Source organism: Carcharodon carcharias, chromosome 12 (genome assembly GCF_017639515.1).
Source record: "Carcharodon carcharias isolate sCarCar2 chromosome 12, sCarCar2.pri, whole genome shotgun sequence".
NCBI classification, from domain to species: domain Eukaryota; kingdom Metazoa; phylum Chordata; class Chondrichthyes; order Lamniformes; family Lamnidae; genus Carcharodon; species Carcharodon carcharias.
The window spans coordinates 138,263,850-138,280,655 of NC_054478.1; the positions used below are offsets into that span (position 1 = coordinate 138,263,850).

At 43.3% G+C, this 16,806-nt stretch overlaps 1 protein-coding gene across 6 annotated transcripts in view; it reads left to right on the forward strand.

Moving 5' to 3' along the window:
- Positions 1-16,806, forward strand: part of agap1 (ArfGAP with GTPase domain, ankyrin repeat and PH domain 1) — a 689,020-nt gene that overhangs the window by 462,148 nt on the left and 210,066 nt on the right. For all 6 annotated transcript variants that reach the window (XM_041200794.1, XM_041200795.1, XM_041200790.1 and 3 more), the window contains one exon: positions 5,973-6,077. In XM_041200794.1, coding sequence (XP_041056728.1) covers positions 5,973-6,077 — 105 coding nt within the window. The remainder of the gene's footprint in view (positions 1-5,972; positions 6,078-16,806) is intronic.

Consider the following 16,806-nt stretch of genomic DNA (forward strand, 5'->3'; position numbering starts at 1 on the left):
GCAGACATGTCCCATTTGCAAGGTGCTTGGTGGCTTGCAAGGAGAAGCACGTGTGGAAACCTAGCACCTCGCACTCCCCAAAAAATGATGTGAAAGACCAAAAGGAATGGAGAAAAGCAACCCAGAAGGTAGGATGATAAAAATGGAAAATTATAATCTATATATAACAGCATTACATAAAGCGAGACCCATCTCAAAGACAGAACCTATAACAGCTCTGAGATTACAAATGACAAACCACTTTAGCAAGACTTTTCTCTGAATCCCTTAATGGAGTCGCTGCCTTTGTTATTTCCTCCTAGGTAAATGTGTAATATTATTGTGACATCTTACATGGAAACCCACTGTTGACTAGCTCAGGGGTGCTGAAAGGGAAGTGATGGGGATTTAATTGACAGGCACAGCTTCTTCCCTCCCAATCTTTGATACCGCTCCCCAGGAGCAGTGAACACCACCTCATGTGCAAATGACAGTCCCAGGGGAGAGTTTCACTTGACTCATCATTAGTTGTTTGCACTGTTGCAGTAATGTTCAGGAGGATTTAACCTGATAGTGTGAGTTACTGCCCTTTGGCACCCTAATGCTTCAGCCTCACTGAATGATTGGCTCAGTTAGCACAAATCTCTGGTGGCAAGCACAATCAATAAATCTTTGTTGGTAAATAATTGCTATTGAGCAGAGTTTTAATATAAATTTATGAGCAGTGTTTTATCATTGCTGGTAGGTAAAGTGCAATGCTGAATGATAGATTTTCAGTTATTGGTTACATTTGTTATATATACAAGGTTTTCATACAAAGTGTTTTCTGCATTATTTAAGTATTGTAGACTTAACAGTTTAGTCCCTTCACCTTTCCCTCATGGGTACAATAACAGGAATTGAAAGTTCACATACAATCTAGAAACTGACTGAGGAATATACTTGCCACCTTGTCTGGTGTCTCTTTTTTAAATTCTTTCACGGGATGTGGCCACCACTGGCTAGGCCAGCATTTATTGTCCATCCCTAATTGCCCTTGGGAAGGTGGGCTGCCTTTTTGAACTGTTGTAGTCCATATGGTATAGGGGCACCCACAGTGCTGTTAGGAAGGGAGGTCCAGCATTTTGACCCAGTGACAGTGAAGTTCCAAGTCAGCATGGAGGGGAACTTCCAGGTGTTGGTGTTCCCATATATCTGCTGCCCTTGTCCTAGATGGTAGAGGTCACGGGTTTGGAAAGTGTGTCCACATGGAGCAGAGTTGGAAATTAAGCTAGCCCAGAGCAGGAAGACTCTTGTTTAAAGCTGAATTATACAGGAGAAAGCAAAAGTCAAACTTGCAAATGTATTCCTGCTTCCTATTTTGTCACTTGCTGTTACAGGTCTTCCAAGTGTTCATAAATTAAAGCAAAGTACTTCAGATGCTGGAAGTCTGAAATAAAAACAGAAAATGCTGGAAAAACTCAGCAGGTCTGGCAGGCTCTGTGGAGAGAGAAGCAGCATTAAAGTTTTGAGTCCAATATGACTATTCCTTCGAACCCCGAAGAAGAGTCATATGGACTCGAAACGTTAACTCTGTTTCTCTTTCCACAGATGTTGCCAGACCTGCTGAATTTTTCCAGCATTTTCTGTTTTTATTCCAAGTATTCATGCCTTCCAAGCAATATTATACATGGCTTACCAATTTTCCCTTTATGTCAGGAGAAGATGACAAATTAAAAAAGCTTCCAACAATCTATCCTTGGCACTGTTTCCTTGCCATTTTCTTTATTGCTTTTGTACTCTTGTTATTTTGCCTTGCACCAATTCTAACCTCAACCCTGTGGATTTCGGGCTTGAAGCTCAGCTCTGGGTTAAACAGATCACTCGAGCTTGGATTTTCCATGTGTGATCGCAAATCGCAGCATGTTGTCTGAGCCATTGGAGAGCTCAGGCTTTGTTTAAACGCAGAGTTCTTCCTGTATCCCAAGTGCTCTGTCCTTTATGCTAATTTGCTTTTGGCTAGGCTAGAACTGTATTAATCCCATTGTGGCACACGATTGACCCCTGCAACCCTCAGGCAGAAAGCCATGTATTTGGGAACTGTTCAGAAGCATGCTCCCTCAGGACAGGTGGACAAGATAGCCATCAGATTACACAAAGCAAGGCATAGCTATATACATCCTCTGATAAAACCTATGGGATGGCCTTAATAGAGAAGATCTGTAGGCTGATTCTTTGAAGTGCGCCTGCACCTCAGTGATAAGAATCAGCTTATCTTATTCCACCATTATCGCTGATGCTGCTGGAGAACCCATTTCCATCGGCCTTGTAGAGGGGGGAGCATTAGGTTCATTCAGAGGTACTTATTCTCACGTAACAAACTTGTTTATGCTTACACTGGTGAAGAGGTTACTGCAGGCAACATCCATCATCTTGAAGCAGTGGCATGTCGATTTTGTCATTACTTACTAGATATGCTGCTATTTTAAAGACTCTTTTAGATGTAGTTAGATTTAATTTGCTGCTGCAGGGCTGTGAAATAATGTGTTACAAGAACCACATGTAGTAAATTTTTAAAAATCTTCATTTAAATTTTTTGTCACTTGTCTTTGGCAACCACCAGGACACATGGGCTATTTTCAATGGGGGAGGAAGTACACACTCTCTCTCTCTCTCTCTCTCTCTCTCTATAAAAATAAATTACTGCAGATGCTGGAAATCTGAAATCAAAACAAAAATTGCTGGCAATTCTCAGTGGGCCAGGCAGCATCTGTGGAGAAATAAAGAAAGTTCATGTTTCAGATCTATGCCTTTTCATCAGAACTGATAGAAGTTAGAAATGTAATAGATCACGAGCACGTGAAAAGGGAGAGGTGCTAAGAAAAATAAATGGGAAGGTCTGTGATTGAGTGGAAGGCAGGAGAGATTAAATCGAAGGCTTTGTTTGTTGCCAATGCCGTGCATGCGCCGTTCTAGTGTTTTACTCCGTGACGTCATTGCAAGCGACAGAGTAGACAGCAGCCAGGAGCAGAGATGCTTATCAAACAGTTATTAAAGGCGTTTTCCCATGAATTTTGAAAGATATTTTAAGCAAATGCAGACGTTGTAAGAAAACACCAGAAAAAACCCCGTCTCCACACCAGTTACATAAAACTCACGTTGCACCCAACGACGTTGGCTCCACAGCTTTGCAAGATCGGAGGAGGCCACTGACGAGTACAGCAGGCTGTTGTCCCACACACCAATTCAATGGTTTAACCTGCTCGCGATATCACTTTGAGCCTCGGTTGTTAACAATGCTGTCCTCATTCAGCAGGTGCTGAATTGCAACAGCCACACATGATTCTTTCAGCCTCACACCAGTAGCTCTGATTGGCTTACACACATCACCCTGCCCCTCAAACTGACAGAACGAGAAAGCTTTGGCGAGCTGGGCACAGCAGAAAGATGTCATTGATTTCCTGCAAATGCGCAGACCTGTGCATGTGCGCAGGCGGGTATCAGTGACCATCTTGCATAGCCCTATTGCATTGGTAGGAGACACAGTATAAATCAAAAGGTTTCATGGTTCAAGGCCAAAGGATTGGTGAAGAAGCAAAAAAATGTGCCCGGAGGAGGTGCGAATGGCAAGATAGCTGCTGTGGGTGAGGAAACATTGAGCTCCACTGCAACACCCCATGGTTGACATGGCTGCTTGCACTCACTGTCTAGGATCAAGTGTAGAAAATGGCCACTTGAATGAAATACAAGGGTGCAGTCTTTGGAGATGTACCCCTAAGATCAGTGACTGCTTTAAAGAGAAGAGAATTAATTATTTTATAAGATGGTTTGTTGCTGATCAGGGTGAAGGATGTTGTAGCTTGGGAACAGAACACTTTTCCTTTGGGACCCCAGAGTCTGCATTGACCAGCATACTGGGATCAAAACAGAAAATGCTGGAAATGCTCAGCAGGTCAGGCAGCCTCTCTGGAGAGAGAAACAGTTAACATTTCAGATTGATCATCTTTCGGCTGAGGCCAGGATTAAAGTGCTCCTACTTATTTTCTGTAGAACCCTTACACAGGAGGCTGGTCTGGATTTGAACCCAGGTTCTAAGGGTGTCAGACCATCAAAATTGAGGCACACACAAATTGACCATTTTTTTTTTGTAAATGACTCACTTCATGTGAATTTGCTGAAAATATGGCAGAACCATGTTTGGAGTAATTGGAGGGGAATATACAGAAGAAAGCACTCCAGAAATAAAATGTTGAGGAACCATTGCATGCAACAAAATACTGTGTCAGCTCCACTAATCAAGGGACCTAAATCCTTTGTACTGCCACATTACAAGGAGCAGCAGGAAATTCCTTAGCCTAAGAATAACTCTACAAATTATTCAGGAAGAAATGTTATGGAAATATGGTTAGAGTTTCCAAGCCTGCTACATCTGCCGTGACCTGACACTGTAATGAGTGTGTGTACTCGGATCTCTGTTGCACCGCCCATTCAGAAGTGGGTTGCATTCCTTTTTTCTCCCACTTATTTTTGTGTAAAACTTGATCAAACTTTCATGGTAACAAGTATGGTAAATGTTCAAAAACATTAATATCAATGTTTTAAGCCAAAAAAGGAAAGAGAACCAGGGAACTAGTAAATAGATTAACAGAGTTATTTTATAGCCTTGTATATCACATTACAAGGCACATTTAATAGATGCTGTAAGGAATTTGCTATAGATATAATGTCATAGAGTGAGCGTTTAAAATGTTTGAGGGAGCAATCGACTTGCATATTCATTTTGTATAGGTGAGGACCAGGTGGTGTATTGTAGATGCAGTATGAATCCTGGCATTCAAGTAGTTTTGTTTTTTTACAATCACAATATGGTCTCCTCTACATGAAGGAGATCAAATGCAGGCTGGGTTGACTGCCTTGGAGAACATCTCCCTCAGTCTGCAAGCATGACCCTGTCACATGTACCTCCTCCTTTCAATTCTCCACCTTGCACCCTTTCTGATCTTTCTGTCCTTGACCTGCTGCTTGGTGTTCGGCACAAGCTTGAGGAACAGCACCTCATCATTCGACTAGGCATTCTGCAGCCTTTTGGATTCAACATTGAGTTCAACAATTTCAAACCATAAACTGTGCCTCCATTTTGTTTCCTTTTTCTTTGCTGGTTTGTTTTTTTACCTTGTTTGTTTTTCTTTCTCTATTCTCTTATTTAAATTTGGACAACAGCTATTTACGATCCTGCCATTCACACCTCCTCTGGATACATCTTTTGTTTTTATGGCCGGGATTTTCCAGTCCCGACCACAGCAGTTGACAAACCAGCCAAAGATCTTTTGACTTTGAGCAAGAGTCACAGCCTATACTTATCCCATTACCAATCCCTTTGGCTGTGCCATGAAACCTTTTGTCATTTAATCTCTCCTGCCCTCCATCCTATCACAGACCTTCTCTTTTGTTCTTCTTCCCATCACCCTCCCCTTTTAATTGCTCATAACCTATTGCATCTCTAACATTTTCCAGTTCTAATCCTAACCCTAACCCTGATTCGGTTTCTCTCTCCACAGATGCTGCCTGACCTTCTGAATATTTCGAGTATTTTCTCTTTTTATATCAGATTTCCAGCATCTGCAGTATTTTGCTTTTGTATTGTAGTTTCCTTTTTTTTCAACTTTATATTCATCTTATCCTCACTAAGTGTTGGAGAAGCACGTACTGATGGTAAATGTGAATCCAGCCAGTGGATGAGGAGATGGGCAAGGGTTCAACCACTGAGACTTGTACCAGCCATTCTTTTGGATGCTGGCACTGATTATAAGAGTGGGTAAGTAATGTCCAGGGGTCACATTCAGGCCTCGACTTAGAGGCCCTAAAAATGTGGATTCGCAAACAGTTGGATTGCGGGGAGTTCTGCAATGTGTAGCCACAAAATGGAGCCAATAAGACCATTCGGTGTTGCAGTAGGTTCTTAACATGCAAACTCAGTTACACTCCCTTAAATCTATTTTGTTTTTCCCCCACAGGGTATGCTACTTAAGAGGAGTGGGAAGTCACTGAACAAAGAGTGGAAGAAGAAGTATGTAACGCTGTGTGATAACGGACTCTTGACGTATCATCCGAGTTTGCATGTAAGTGTGCATTTTCATCCAACTCTTCTCAAACTCTGGGTTATTCACACTCGCAGTCAAATGCAAGGCACTGTTGTTCCTAGAGTTGAATTGGTGGAAATATCCTCACATACACTCAGGTTGGTTATAACTTTGGATTTCAACATCATGCTATTTTAAGACTTTACTTAAAATCATTCTGTAACTTTGGAAATTACGTAGACTATATAGCTTAGAAAAAGACTTTTCTGGTCTATAACTGCACATGAACCTCCTTGCATTCTGTTTACTTAAACTCACTCAGTATTCCATTCTCCCTTATCAATCTCACCCTATCAGCATATCCTTCTACTCCATTCTCCCTTATGTTTTTATCTACTATCCCTTTAAATGCATCGACGCCTCTTTACAGTCCAGGTTCATGTCACTGCATGTATGACATTTGGCCAAGTATCAATTTCCATAACCAATTGCAAATACTGCAAATGAACTCAGTGTTGAAGGGATGGATGGAGGCATTGGCTTTGTGCTGCGCACACTTGTTCTGAAGACGCTTGACTCTGTTCTCCTCAGATGTCAAAATTGCTTGATGTAGACTTCTCCATTTGGTTCTGTCCAAGATTGTTTTTCCTTATGTATTGGGATCCAGCTCTGAGATTGGCCTTCAGATTGTCTTTGTATCTAAGTTTGGTGCATCCTGTGGTAACAGGTTCCTATGCTCAGCTGGCTGTAGGATACTGCCTTTGGCATGTGGGAATCCTCCATGTGAACCACAGGACTGACCCAGCAAAGCTGAGCTTTGATTGCATGCTCTCAATGCTAGGTACGCAACACTTTGCAAGAGCCTTGATGCTGGGGATTTTGTTCTGCCATCTAATGTTGCAAATAGATCTCAGACAGCAAAGCTGGAATGCTTCTAGTCTATGTGACACCAGTAGGTTGTCCAAGTCTTGCGTCTATAAAGAAGTGATATAAGAACCACTGCCTGACAGACTTTGATTCGCCTCAACTACTCTCTGTGATACTGAGTTGTCACCACCATCTGGATGAAGACGTTTGTACTGAATTCCTTATTGGATTTATTTGTGATTACTTTCTATTTATGGTCCCTTGTTATGGACTGTGTACACCAGTTGTTAGTGGGCTATTGGCATATGGAGTGTCTCTCAAAATCCAATTCAATCCTCAGCAAGTGCTCACACCACATGCATGCATTTCCTAACAAGGGCTCTTCTATGTGCCAGTTAGAAATCCTGAAAAACCATGAGTTGAGGGCTTCATGGATAGCATGTTTATGGATGTGATCACCCCACAGCTTAAAGGTATGCAGGGAGACAGGGAATGGCTGACTACCAGGCAGTTAAAAGTGACCAGGCAGATGGTGCAGGAGTCCCCTGAGTGCTTCCCACTCTCCAGCCAGTATTTAGTTCTAAATACAGATGAAATTGATGGGGAGTACAGCCAGACCTATGTCCATGGTATCATGGCTATACAAGGAAACACGAAGAAGACTGGAAGAGCAATCACGATAGGAGATTTGATAGTTAGGGAAACAGGTATTTCTGTGGCCTCAGGCTTGAATCCAGGGTGGTATGTTGCCTCATTGGTGCCAGACTCGAGGCTGTCACTGAACACCCTGCAGGGGAAGGGTGAACAGACAACAACAATGGTCAATATCAGTACCAACAACACAGGTCAAAGGAGGGAGCTAGGTGGGAAATTAACAAGCAGGACCTGAAAAGTAGTAATCTCTGGATCATCTGTCAAGGACAGAATCTATTTGGCTAGAGCTAAAGAACAAAAAAGGTGCAACTACAATGCTCGGCGGAGTCTATTGGTCACCAATTGGTGGGAAAGATGTAGAGGAGCAAATTTGCAAGGAAGTTAAGAGAGGTACAAAAATGATAGAGTAGTCATAATGGGGGATTTTAATTATCTGAATATAGAATGGAATAGTAGCAGTGTAAAGGGCAGAAAGGGGCAAGAGTTCCTTGAGTGTGTTCATGAAAATTTTCTACAGCAGTATGTTTCCAGTCCAACGAGGAAGGAAGCACTGCTAGACCTAGTTCTTGGGAATGAGGTGGGCCAAGTCCATCAAGTCTTAGTAGGAGAACATTTTGGGGGTAGTGATCATTGTATCATTGGCTATGGAAAAAGACAAAGAACAACACAGAGTAAGAATAATTAACTGGGGGGGAAGCCAACTTCAGTGGGGTAAGAATGGATCTGATCAGATCAATTGGAATTAAAGGTTGGCAGGCAAGACTGTACCTGAACAATGGGCTGCCTTTAAAAAAGTGATAGTTGGGACACAGTCACAGTATATTCCCACAGAGGGGAAAGGTAGGGCAAACAAATCCCTGGATGCCAAAAGAGAGAGAAATTAAGATGAAGAAGAAAATGTGTGCTTATGACAGATGTCAGGTGGATGAATAATGCAACTGAGAGCCAGGCTGAATATACAAGGTTCAGAGGGGACTTGATAAAGCATATAAGAGGAACAAAGAGAGAGAGATTGTAAGTAGAGACTGGTAGCTAGCATAAAAGGGAATCCCAAAGTCATCATTGGTACATAAATAATAAAAGGGTGGTAAAAGGAGGAATGGGACTGATTAGGGATTTATGCATGGAGGCAACGGGCATGGCTGAGGTAAATAAATACTTTGCATCTGTCTCTACCAAGGAAGAAAAGGCTTGCAGGTCATGGTGAAAGAGGCAGTAGTTCAGACACTTAAGCAGTTTAAAATTGATAAAGAGGAAATATTGGAAAGTGTGTCTTTACTTAAAGATGATAAGACACCAAAACTGCATCAAATGCATCCAAGGATAATAAGGGAAGTGAGAGTGAAAATTGCAGAGGCACCGGCCATAATTTTCCAATACACTTTATCCTCCAGGGAAGAGTTTAGGAGAATTGCACATGTTCAAAAAACGGTGTAAAGATAAGCCCAACAGCTACAGGCCAGTCAGTTTAACTTTGTTGTTAGGGAAGCTTCCACAAATTATACTTGGGGGCAAAATGAATAGTCACTTGGATGAATGAGGATTAATTAAGGAAAGCCAGCACGAATTTGTTAAGGCCAAATTGTGTTAAACTAGCTTGCTTGAGTTTTTTGATGAGAGTAATGCTATTGATGTGGTGAACATGGACTTCTCAAAGGAGCTTGATACAGTGTCCCACAGCAGACTTGTGAGCTCATGAAATATAAGGCACAGCAGCAAGCTTGGCTGAGTGACAGGAAACAGAGAGTAGTGGTTAATGGTTGTTTTTCAGACTGGAGGAAGGTTCCACAGCGAACCTGTTAAGATCCTTGCTCTTCCTCATATATATTAATGACCTGGACCTTGGTACACGGGGAGTAATTTCAAAATATGCGGATGATACAAAACTTGGAAACATTGTGAACTGTTAGGACAATAGTGTAGAACTTGTAAGAAGGACATAGCCAAGTTGGTGAAATGGGCAGACAATTGGCAGATGAAATTTAATGCAGAGAAGTGTGAAGTGATTCATTTTGGTAGACAAAACACAGAGACAATGGGCGGAATCATCCCAGAATTGCACAAAGTGCAGTAGTAGGTGGGAAAAAAGTCACTATACCCGATGGCCACAATGGTGGGCTTTCATGTCGTAACATCCTATTCCCACCTCATTAATTATGCAGCCACAGGGAACATGCCATATTGCTGGCAGATGGCCTCGTCACTTCCTCACACAAGGCACCATATTTAAACTCCAGCCATGTGCACACTTCTTAGTGCTTGCAGCCTGGGACTGCTCTGATAAAGGCAGCAGAGGAATGCAGTCCCCGATTCGGTGAAGCATCCCTGGTTGCCTTCTGGACACCGCGGAGGCCCGCCATCATGTTCTCTACCCCCATCAGTCTCACCACTCCGGCTTGGAAGGCAGTGGCAGAGGTGGGCAGTGCCAATGCTGCACAAAAGAGGTTGGCCATCCAGTGCTGAAAATGGATGAGCAATCTAATCTGTGCTGCCAGGATAAGGCAGCCATCTCATCATTCTAAACTCACACATTTACAAGCCCATCACACATTCAATGGCATCTCACTCACTGCCAGCTCAAGGGACATCACCACACACTCTTACAAACCCTCACATCTCCATCTGGCCTCACCTCCTCTGGAGACTGCCTCCTCAGTCCTCCCCATCTTGAGATCACTTGCGAAAATCAACATGTGACCCCACACACACCCTGGGATACCCTCCTTCCCCAGTACAGCTCTTGGCCTGCAGCCTCTTCCCTTGCCTGAGGCCATTTCTTCCCCTTTCCCTAAGCAAGCCCTAGCCCTGCAGCCGTTGAAAAGCCACCCCCCCCCCCCGCCTTACAGCTGGTCTGGTAGGTAGAGACCTGCCAGTGAGCCCCCCTAAAAATGTTTTGGTGCTGCCCGCAAAGCCTGGTGCTGATGGCCATGAGCACTGCCCAAAGCAAGGTAGGCAAATAAATCTTGAAGTCTCGAGTGATGTGCAGCTCACCAGGTGCACGTTGCATATGTACAGTTGTAAAACACATCAGCGTGCAATCACACTGACATGCCTGGATGATTCTGGTGAACTGGGCTTATAATGAGATACTAAAGTATTGAAATTAGGTTCCCGACATGCGGTAATGGTAAACACGGCCTGCCATTGACTGATGAAGCAGGTGATTGCAAACTGGTTTCTCAACAGCGGGAAACCGATTTTTGGATGTCTCGCCATATATTAACCCCCCCCTCGCCATGACGCCCAATGCCTAACACCAATGGGACTGGAAAATTCCGGCCAATGTAAAATAAAGGGTACAACTCTAAAGGGGTATAGGAGCAGTGGGACTGAAGGTATATGTGCGTAAATCATTGAAGGTGGCAGGACAGGTTGAGAGTATAATTAATAAAGCATATGGCATCCTAGGCTTTATTAATAAGGGCATAGAGTACAAAAGCAAGGAGGTTATGTTGAACTTGTATAAAACACCAGTTCAGCCTCAACTGGAGTATTGTGTCCAGCTCTGAACACCACACTTTAGGAAGGATGTGAAGGCATTAGAGAGGGTGCTGAAAAGATTCACGAAAATGGTTCCGGGGATGAGGAACTTTAGTTGAAGAAGTTGGGACTATTTTCCTTGGAGAAGGAATGGTTGAGAGGAGGTTTGATAGAGTATTCAAAATCATGAGGGTCTGGACAGAGTGGATAGGGAGAAACTGTTCCCATTGGTGAAAGGAACAAGAGTCAAAGGGTACAGATTGAAGGTAATTGGCGAAATAAGCAATGGTGATATGAGGAAAAAATTTTCACGCAGCAAGTTGTTAGGATCTCAAAGGTACTGAGTGTGGTGGAGGCAGATTCAGCTGAGGCTTTCAAAAGGAAATTGGATTATTATCTAAAAAGAAAGAATATGCAAGGCTCCAGGGAGAAGGCAGGGCATTAGGTGAATTACTTCTTCAGAGAGCCAATGCAGTCATGACGGGCCGAATGGCCGCCTCGTCTGCTGTAACTATTCTATGATTCTGTGATTTGCCTTTTTTAACCAGATTGCACCACCACCATCCCTAGTCCTCTGTTGACTAATTTAGCACATACCAGGAAAAGCTGATTCATAGCAACGAAGATTTGAGCTACAAAGGCAGACCAGAGAAACTGGGGCAAGATTTTACCAGTCGTTGGAGTGTTGGCCTAGGAGGTAATGCGGGAGCCGTTAAAATGTTGGGCTTCCTGATGCAGTCCAGCCGCCGAGCCATTTTATCAGTGGTGGGAACAGCAGCAGCTCACCTGTTTGTTGACTGGAGGCGGGCTGCAATTTGAATAATAAAAGGCCCATTTTGTCACCCGAGGAGCAGCAAACCTCACTTCCCCCCTTCCCCCACCACGTGGAGAGACTGCCAGCTGCATGTAGGCAGCCTCCCAATGGCTCCCCGGGAGGCAGGGGTGGGGGGGACAGGGACTTCATATACGTATGCTTCATGGCCCAAGGAGGTGACCAGAAGAGGCACTGGCCCCCATGGTCCCAGCGCCACCGATGGAGGAGCTACCCCTCTGATCGCCGGGGCCTATCTGCCCGATCCCAGCAGAGAAAAGATTTGCCTCCTTCCCATGTGAGAGTGGCTCAAAATGGAGATGCCCTCTTATTCTCCTCGCAGCTTCAGCAGCAGGCCACCTCCCTTGGTGGTGTTGCAAAGCTGCCAGTCCTCTGATAGGGCTAGTAGCGTAGGGTGGCGTGGCTGGCTGCAGCCAATTAAGAGGCTGCCGCTGCAAAGATTGTCATGCAGTCCCACTGCCTGTCCGCACGGACAGGGGACCAAAATTTGTCCCAAGATCAGGACTTAGCCCCTGCCAAGAAAATCCCAGCCTGGAGATGTTCACCTTTGAAGGAAGGCACTGGAGGAGGGACCTTATGGAAGTTTACAAGACGCTAAACAGGGCAGAGGCCGTAATGATTTGAACAGTCCTTCAAAGTGTAATAGGAGGCTAGCATAAAGAGACAATGGCTAAAGAGAAAATTTAACAAAATAACAGGAAAAACGTATTTAAGGAAAATGTGATGTTTGGGATTACAATGTTAGAGTTCAAAACCTTCACCTCATTGAGCAGATAGATGATATAGATTCTAAGTATTTTTATACTCCGGCTATTTGAGCTAAGCCCAGTGACCTCCCTTATTTGTTTTTTCCTGTGATTAAACCTGTATCCGATTTGTTTAGGTGCTGCATATGCTCCTCAAGCCATCATGATTAGCGAAGGAGCTAGTCCATGTCTTCATGTAACAGTAATAAATTAAATTGAAGTGTTGTTTGAATTAGCATCTCATATACACAATCCACTTTGATATTGCTGAAAAAAGAGACATGCTGTCAAAGCTTTTCATCTTGCACTCATCAGGACAGATGCAAGAATACCAAATTTCAAAGGGAGCAACAGTTTATACTGCATGAGAGAAGGGTGCCGATTGGTTGGCATGTCAACTCGTTGAGTGCGGTCAGTACTTTGCCTATTGCGAACAGCCAAAGGGATGTGCTGTTTGATATGATCTGCCATGCGCTTTTACTTGAAGCTATGACTGTGAATGGATTTAAACACTGTGTTTGTGTGTGTGCGTGCTTGTGTGTGTGTTCGTATGCGTGCGTGCATATGCACTCGTGCCTATGTGTGTATATGTATATGTGTGCATGTGACTCTTCACTACGTGTGTACCATGGACTCTGTGTGAGCCTGCGTGTGACTTTTTGCGTGCGCATGACTGTGCGCCTTTATGTAACTGTACGCATTTGACTTTTTAAGGATGGCTAGATAATGTGAGCTCTGCAGTGTTGACTATTTTTGGTGGAATTTAATATTGCCCCTGTTGTGCTATCAGTGCATTTTTAATCATTACAATTAAAAATTGCAATAACTAGCAACACCATTGAGCTTCCTTCTTCCTTTGCAGCTATTGGCAGCTTGCACTAATGTTTAAATTTCTTGTTTTACGGAAATGAAGCATGATTAAAGTAAAGCTGGGGGCGCGATTGTCAATGTGATGACTCCATCTGGAGCAATTTTGAAATTAAAAAAATGTACAATAAATTTCTCGTGTGAACGATTTAAAGCATTTTGTGTCCCTGTGCACTGGTGCTGTGCCAGGAGCAGAACCGGGCAGCTCACTGTAGCTTGAAGTTTATGCCTGGCACATGCAGAATTTGATTTTGTACTTTAGTAAGAAATGGAAGTGATCATTCTGGAAATTTGCATTTATTGTATCAACAAGAGCTTTTAACTGCATAGTTCTTGTCCTTTTTCATCCTTTTATTGCTGAGATTTAAGCATTTGAAAAAAAATAACAAACACAACTGGTTTTGAGAAGAGTAAAATTCCTAACAGGGACAGGACATGAATCCTTAATAACCTACTTAATCATACTGTGATCACTAGAATTGAGATGGCCTTGCATACCCTGGGAGAAGTTGGTATTCCAGTACAGAATAGGATAGAATGGTGCAGTGAGTTTTGGTGAAAGACCTACAAAAGGATTAGGCTAGTTTGTCGAAATAAAGGCGATGGTGATTAAAGGTTAGAGCAATGTAACTTCGGAGAGAAAGCTGTTCCTTTTCAGTGGATGTGATCTTCAGCACAGATTTTTGTTTTAAACCATGCAGCCTAACCCCAAAGGTAGACCTGTGGATTTTGCAGACCATGCAATGACAGGTCCGTTCAGCTGATGGCTCAGTTCAAATATGAGGTTTGTTCAGGTGACGGATCAGTTCGGGTGACGGGTCAGTTCAAAGATCAGGTTCGTTCAGGAGATGGGTTAACTCAAAGGTCAGGTTAGTTCAGGTAAGGGGCCTGTTCAAATGACAGGTTCCATTCAGGTGCGCGGTGACAAGAAGAGTGTAAATAAAACCAAAACAAAAACAGAATTACCTGGAAAAACTCAGCAGATCTGGCAGCATCGGCGGAGAAGAAAAGAGTTGACGTTTCGAGTCCTCATGACCCTTCAACAGAACTAAGGATCTGCATCTGCAGTTTTTTGTTTTTATTATTAAATAAAACCAATGCAAGCTGTGTGGTTTTGTATTTTGATTTTGATTGCATTTACTTTGGATGTTGTTGTTCGTATTGAGTGTCTGGCATACATGAAATATTGTCTATCAAAAAGCAATCTGGCAGTTGTTCTCGTGCACTTGTCTAGCTGCTACATAGTATTGGCTATTTCTCTGCTGCAACTTTAGGCAAGACATAGCTGATTGTTACATTAGGCTAAGCTGCGAATTGAATGAACCATGTCTTATTTAGGTGCAACTAGCTTCGAAGCTGTCTGCCCCCAAGGCCAGTTTATAGCATTTTATGCCTTTAAAATTAGCGCTGCCTCACATTAGCTGCAGGCTCTGTGTATTATGCCTTTGAACTCCAGAAGCAACGGGAACCTGGACAGTTTTACACAGGTCGGCAGCTTGTTTTGCATGTTTTCCAGACACTGTCTTGATTATAATCAAAAAAACTTTAAAGTTTTTTGGGAAATTGGTCCCGGTCACTCTTTGAACCAGCTGTTGTTTTGCTTGCAGTAGTTGTTATATCTTTGAAGTTTCTTTTCAATGAATATTCCTACTTTCTGGCCACAGCAATTCATGGCTGTTTTTTGTAGTGTTTTTAATGTGTCTTATTATGTCAAACGGTGTGTTGATATACAGGATTTTGGTCCTACTTGTATAAGTTGCTTTGCTATTTACTCAGTCTGCAGAAAATTTGTGGACTAAGCCTCCTTCCTTCATGATAACCAAGCCCCACTTTTGATGCCTCTACATTCTGCTGTTCTGAAATAGTCAATTGTCCTAGTATCTCCTCTCCTGGATTGAGCAACTGTGCACCTTCTGTAGAACAAACCCTCTCTCTGTTAGCATCATACTTAAACCATAGTTTTGAAAAGTCTCCATTTAGAGAGGGCCTTGCTTAATCAAAAAAAAAATGTAACAACAGCAATTCTCTGCCCCTGTAAAAGAAAGACATATATTTCTATAGTGACTTTTGTGACTGCAGGATGTCCCCAAACATTTACAGCCCATGAAGTAAAATGTTGTCATTGTTGGAATGTAGGAACTGTGGCATTCAATTTGTACACAGCAAGTTCCTACCAACAGCAACGTCATAATGATCAAACAATCTGTGTTTTACTAATGTTGTTTGAGCAATAAATGTTAGGCCATCAGGGAAAACTCCCCTGCTCTTCTTCAAAATAATGCCATGGGATCTTTATGTCCACCTGAGAGGGCAGATGTGGACTTAGTTTAATGTCTTGTCTGAAAAACGGTGCCTCTGTTAGCGCAGCACTCCCTAGATTATGCTCTCAAGTCTCTGAAGTGAAAACCTACAATTTTCTGATACATGGAGAAGACAGCTTGTACAGTACCACCTTCTCTTTTTCTGCCTCTCTCTCTATTCTCTCCCTCACCACACTGTGATGCAAAAGTACACCCCCAATCACATCTGCATTCTGACCACTGTTACTGATACAAGCTGTGCCACAGCTATAATCATACCAGTCCTGAACTGAACTGACAGCCATGCGCACACTGGGAATGAAGTTCCAATTGAGTATGGGGACAGGACAGGCAGTAGCGGGTTCATCAGTCTTCATGACAAGCCAGTGTAAAAGTCAAGAAAAAGGAAAATCGGACCACATGTATAACGGGCACCCCCGTCCCATTCTGCGCCCATGCTAAAGTTGGATTCCTCCCTATTCATATAAAGCTGTGGCCACAGCCACATCTACACCCCTACGCAGCTGGAATCCCTGACATCTCCACACCTATACACAGCTGGGATCCCTGACATGTGCACGTCTCTACACAGCTGGGATCCCTGACATGTCCACGTCTGTACACAGCTGGGATCCCTGACACATCCACGTCTGTACACAGCTGGGATCCCTGACACATCCACGTCTGTACACAGCTGGGATCCCTGACACGTCCACATCTGTACACAGCTGAGATCCCTGACATGTCCACACCTGTACATAGCTGGGATCGCTGACATGTCCACACCTGTACACAGCTGGAATCACTGTCAGACCAACACCTGTACAGAGCGGTAATCACTGCCACATGCACACCTGTACACAGCAGGAATCATCATCAACTGTACATAGCTGGAATCACTGCCACATCCACACCCGTACACAGCTGGAGTCACCAATACCTGTGCATAGGTTTATTTCTGACACTTCCTACCAATGTCCATGAGCACAGGGTAGCTGATAAAGCTCTGTACCATTTCTGAT